This window comes from Nuphar pumila, chromosome 11, assembly GCF_984573655.1.
Source record: "Nuphar pumila chromosome 11, dmNupPumi1.hap1.1, whole genome shotgun sequence".
Taxonomy (NCBI): domain Eukaryota; kingdom Viridiplantae; phylum Streptophyta; class Magnoliopsida; order Nymphaeales; family Nymphaeaceae; genus Nuphar; species Nuphar pumila.
In genome coordinates, this window is record NC_143259.1 from 1,891,269 (window position 1) to 1,897,557 (window position 6,289).

Sequence of the window (6,289 nt, forward strand, 5' to 3'; positions counted from 1 at the left end):
TTCGGAGTGCATTGGGATCTGTGCCATTTCATGACAGTATCCATCTCCATTTCTGTTGAGCCCTTTGTTATTCATTAGGGGTAAAAAATGTAGGTTGATTTGAAAGTGAGGACTTTTATTGGCCTGGTGGTACATATGGCTAGAGAAAACCATAGGTTTTTAACACACTTCTCAATTTCACACTATTCATTGTCATTTCAATATATAATATTTGTGTGAGAGGGACAAGCCACCCCAATCTGATTTATCATGGACCAGGCAATCAAGAAGTGGTTCCATTTTTGTATCTGACTGATGTATACTAGTGACTCCTCACTTTCATAATTCAGCTAACAAAACTTTTCTTTATCTCCTGAAAAATTTTTAAAAGAAATGACTCCTTTTAAGTTTTCTTGGATGCCTAGTGCACAACATATATCACAAGATAAAAGACTTTCTTTGTCAGAGAAGAGGGAAGCAAAAGAGAAAAAGAAAAAGAAATGAAGTCTAAAAAATTCAAACATTTGTTATTGCTTAAAAACCACATGTTTATGAAAATGCACATTAAAAATGAAAGAAGAAAATCCTAAGAGCGATACCATCAAGATTGAGGTACATTAAACAATTTGTGCAACAAGAGGAACATAGTTCACAAGCAACATCTAGTTCAGTAACACGATTATGCTTAATCAGCAATGCAAGAACACAAAACTCATCATATGAAATTGAAGACATTTGGTGTAAAAGAGCAATGCATGCTTCAATGACACAATGAATAGCTACAACAATATTTGTATTCTTTATCATTTAATTTACCAAGGATGTAGCGACATGTTTGATATGGCTTGGAAGATTGACGGAGAGATAAAATAGTTGCCTCAGCTGCTGATGGGTTCAAATGCATCTGCTCAAATAGAGAGAAAAAAGGAAGAAGTTGGGGATAAACAATAAATAGCAAATACTTATGAGAAAACATAGGCAGAATTCCCATCCAATAATACAAAAACAAAAGGAAATGAGTCTGCATTTTGTACTCCAAAGTTGAAAGAGAAGAAGATCAGAGCTGGCTAAACAAAAAAGAATAACAGATACCATGCCAGAATAACGTGTCCCTGCCCATGTGAAAGTTTGATATTGTCATATATATGTAACAGGTACACATCTATGCATGGAGGGGTGATAGTTCCCAATGGCAAGAATCCTTAAAACAGGCACAACATGGCTTCTGTTGTAAGGGTCAGCAATAGTGCTAGTTAGAAGCATGGTGACAAGTGTCATTTTCGGGATTTTCTCAGCAAGAAAACCCTTCAAGATTATTAATTTTTTTCTCAAATAAATGTCAAAAACTTTGGTGCATACATAAATAATCATATTCTAAAATATATAGAAAATAAAAATATAATATAATCATGATATATTGAAAAATGTGATAAATTGAACATATCACATTGTTGGGATTATGATATTTTTTGAGCTTATTGTGATAAGATCATGACAATTGCAAGTTCTTGCCAATATTTATGACCATGATTAGGCAACTGCTCCCAGCAGATGGCATAAATTTTCATTAATCACGCCATCACTATGCTAATCATAACCAAGATGCTTTATCTCACACAAAAAGCAACACTTTAGCCATGGCAAGTTGCTTTCGCACATGCCATAAACAGCCACACATTAAAATTAAAACATGTGAATCAGCAGAAATGGCATTCAAAGTCATGATTTCAAACATGTTTGTCCCTTTCTTTTCCATAATCGAATTACCTCTACAAGATTTCTGAAACCTTAAGATTAATTTTGTCATTGTTAATTTGTTCAATCAATGCTTATGAATATCCGAGTTCCAATTGGTTACATCTTATATCTTACTTCTTCTCCCGCCAAAACATGCCTATGTACGTGCAAGTTGAACACCACAAAAACCGATAACGACGCAACCCCTTGAGTACCTGAATGCCATGCCCACCCCAGAAAACCAGCGACTGGCACCGAACCTAATCGCTATGCATCCTCAGACACTGAAACAAACTGCATCCTCCTCCGAAATAGTAACAAAACAAAACAAAAAAATAAACTCTTTCATACAATCAATCATTCAGTAGTTTGGGCATCAGACGATGCGCAAACTTTCCAAACCTAAAATTTAGAAGACGAACTCTTACAAGAAACCTCATGAACAAAAAATTCCCTCGCAGTTATTCAGTAGTTTAGGCATCAGCCGATACGCAAACTTTCCAAACCTAAAGTTTAGAAGGCGAACTCTCACAAGAAACCACACGATGATACCAAAAACAGAACCCGAAAACAGCATCAAATACATTAAGAAAACAGAGACAAAACGATCAGGAACAATGCAAGCAAACAGCGAGAGCAAATCGCGTTTGATGCATCGAGTTTCGATCCCAAACCTTAATCCGGAGAAATTCGAAGACGGATTGGGAGCAAAAAGGGGGAAGAAGAGAGTAAAGAAAAATTTAAGAGGGAAATCGGACCTGGATGGAATTGCAAGCTTCCTCGAAGGCTTGCATGGTGGCGTGGAGGTGAGCCAGATCTCCTCCTCCTTCCGGAAGCCCCTGCATCCTCTTCTTCTTCTTCTTCTTCTTACTACTTCTCCAAAGAGAGGATCGAGAGACGACGAATCCGCCTCCCTAGTGGGCAGTGAGAAGAAGGGGCGACGTAGAGGAGAGAGTATAAAGTATAAATATATCAGAAAAGAAAAGACGGGAGCGTATGTTGTACGCCAGCTGGAGTCGATGTTCGGATTTGTAAAGTGCTCCGCCCAAAGATTACCGCCTTTGGTGAACAAAAAAAGGATATGGAGTGACAATTTAAATCTCTTTCAAAAAAAAGCCCGCAACTCCTCGATGACACGCGTAAAGTTAGATTACTATTTCAGGACCCAACTCTTTTAAAAAAATCGGAAAACAGACATTCTCAAACCCGGACCCGCACAAAAATAGCTTTCATTGCACTTGTGTCACTTGACTTCGGTTTACCTTGAGTTAGAGCTGTCAAGGGAATCGAGTACCCGACCTATCAGGTCTAATCTAATCCGCCAAAATAACATATTGTCGGGTCATGAAATAAAATCTCAAACCTGGACCTGCATAATTTTAAATTTTTATTTTTATTAAAATTACATATAAAATACTCGACACCAGTCACGTACTTGAAGAAGACAAAAAAACGAACCAGGTCAGATACTCGGCAAAAATCATGGCCCCTACCTGGCCTGCATATTGCTAGGGTCAAGTTCGGGTCGGACTGCACTTTCTATGCTCATACCTGCAATTCAGGTTCGGTTTAGGTCGAGTACTCAAAACAAATCGGATCCATTGACAGCCAAGTATAAAAAAAACAGAAAGACGGAAAGAGGATAATGGCAGGACCCTTGTTTATGGTTTTGGTCAAATGGCGGGTAATGTATCACAGATTTCCGAAAGCTGGAGGATCCTTTTTGGAAATTTTGGTAAAAAAAAGTTAGGTCTCTAAATAGGGGAATTGTGGGTCCTCTTTTGGGTATACACGTGGCTAATCCATAATGTAATGCCTTGATGTTTATACATTTTTCAAACTTTCTATCACTGAATATGCTTTGGCAGACCTAGCATTGGTAAAACTCTTGAGGTCCCTTTGCCCACCGATCTTGCGGCAAGGGATGCCCCCATCAGTTTCGAACGGTGGTCATCCCATGTCAGATGATAAACCATGGCTGTCCCTGACCAGAAAGACCGATTCCTTGTGGGCATTTTAATTGGCATCTGGTTTAAAAAAAAAAGACCATATAAAGAAAAAGAAAGAATCCAACACAAAAAATGATGACACTTGTATCTATAAATGACTGAAAACTTGTCAAAATAGACATAATTTGTTCATTTTGTGATCGTTTTACTAAAAAGCAATAGCATCTCTGTTAATAGGCAATGTTTTAGTTTAAGACAAAAGAGATAAGTCAATTTGGTATGGCAAACATATACCAAGACCAAGCCAGCCAACCAATTGAACAGGGTGGGTCTGCCTAGGGCTTGAGCCGAAACAAATGTAAATAAGATTGCAATTGATTTAACCCTTAGGCCCCTTAGAGGGTCAGCCCTTCTAGGTATATGGCTAGATATACAATATACCACCCCCTTGCTTTCTCCGTAGTCCCAAACCAAAAGTTTTGGGTACAAAACATAATTTAGGGTTTTTTGCAAAATAGTATGTGCCTTATTGACTATTTGCAAAATAGTATGTGACTTATGAGATTTTACAAATGGGTCTCCGCCATTTCATTAACCCTTACAAACTAGACCTTGAGGTTAACAACCGTTTAAGGATAGGCAAATTGACAGTTATGCTCTCACGGGAGGACCATTTTGCAAAAAAACGAACACGACGGACTAATTTGCAAAAAGTAAGTAAAAATAACTGTTCAGCCCCCATTGAGGATCATTTTGCAAAAAATAAATAAAGCAGGCATTGATTTGCAACAACAAAGAAAACACATTTCAGAGGGCATAATGATCATTTTTATTAATATATAATCATGGTCAATGCTTAACCGTGGTTAGCTTGACATCAACCTAACGAAATGACTATTTTGCACTAACAGTGCAAAAGCCGGGGACCAATTTGCAAAAACTGATAAGGCAGGGGCTATTTTGCAAATCGCCAATAGGGTGGGGACTATTTTGCAAAAAAAACTAAAATTTATATAAATTCTCGTGCACATCATCTTATCACACTAAACAAGTCAGAAGACAAAACAACTCAAAATGAATCCGTCCAATAAGCTTTTGCATAAACAGCTTTCACTAGCTTGTTCATTTTTCTATAGTTTGACAGAATCTAAATTTGCCAAACACCAGTTTTATGAGAGCTTTTTAGAACGATAGTAGTGATTACTGATTAGTCATTTGGCTCTAATTTAACTTGGACCTACACCTGCTTCCTAACATTAATGGTAATTTGTCTTTATCTTAACATGGACCAATCCTAGTTTTCTAACATTACATCTTTCACTTCTAGAACACACAGCCTTCTTTTAATCGGTGAAACTAATTTTGGTATTGATTATGCTGTATCTAAGAGATTAAGGACTTGTAGAATTCCCTGAAGAAACTAAAAATGTATTCACTTCACCAACAATATCTCAAACACTGAACTTTGAATGGAGTACTCATCTCATCAACAAAGGATTATCTCTTGATTGGTAGATTCGAAAAACAGAATTAATGCCTAGGAGAAACAACAAATATAAGAGAAATATTTGGAGTTTTGGGGAAAATGGTTTATAAGGATATAAACCAACTCAGGTACTTTACCAACTGAAGCTTTCTGCAATTACAAACTTGTGGTAGAAATGATTCAAAATCCTGAAGTCAGCAATACTGGTTTACCAGAAATTGCAAATAACATGGTCATTGTTTTAAGATATACAATCTGAGTGAAGTCGAATAAGAAACACCACTACTTTATAAAACAAAACAAGTGATGGCATCCAAATACTAAAATAAGTCTGAGATAAATCTTCTCTACAATGCAGATTCTAAACTTAACCTGAGTAACGGTTCATGCATACATTCTGCCTTGTGACAAAGGATCAAGCCTGCAAAAGGAACATGTTTGCAATATAACATGGACTGTCCATGTATGAAGATAAGCATCTGTAAGATGTACGCCCAACACCTATGCATATTTCCATATCAGAATGTGGGCATGCATCTTTCGTGTGTGTGTGTGTGTGTGTGCAAGCATGTGTGCACATACATGTGCAAGATTTTGATGAAATTACTTACAACCGGCAATGCATTGATAGCACACATCTTTCTTTAGGAATTACAATACTAACACCAACAGCTACGATAAACACGATTCTGAAACAGGCTACACCCCAAACCAATTTGATTCATATGTACAAATCATTTCAATCAAAGAGAAAAAAATTCAGCCTTTAAAGAAGAAAGCACCTCTCATTCAATCCCTTTAAGAACATGTACAAAAGAAACTCTCAGATCTAGGACTGCAAAATTGTGACTTACCTGGATAAACAGAAAAGAAAAACAAGGTGGAGCTAATGATACTGCCGCATGGAGATTCGATTCATTCCGCTCATTAAATTTTCTCAAATTGAAACCATCAGAGAAGGTGCAACAAAAGATGCTTCAATTGGCCCCCTTGAATGCGCATTCACCGAATCTTCAGGTTAGTTAGTAAAAAAGGATATCTTTCTAAAACCGAATGCTGCATCGCAAATATGTCAATAGTAGGCCTTTCATGCTCCATCAGTTTATGGCTTACCAAAAATATGTGGGACAAGAAGCTG

At 37.1% G+C, this 6,289-nt stretch overlaps 1 protein-coding gene across 1 annotated transcript in view; it reads right to left on the reverse strand.

The window, feature by feature from the left end:
- LOC149821586 (exportin-4 protein) overlaps positions 1 to 2,655 on the reverse strand; it is a 96,313-nt gene extending 93,658 nt beyond the window's left edge. The window contains exons 1-2 of the mRNA XM_089981174.1: positions 2,475 to 2,655; positions 796 to 883 (exon numbers count right to left, since the gene is read on the reverse strand). Of these exons, the coding sequence (XP_089837300.1) occupies positions 796 to 883; positions 2,475 to 2,561 (175 nt within the window). The 5' untranslated portion in view covers positions 2,562 to 2,655. The remainder of the gene's footprint in view (positions 1 to 795; positions 884 to 2,474) is intronic.
- Positions 2,656 to 6,289: the final 3,634 nt, after the last annotated feature.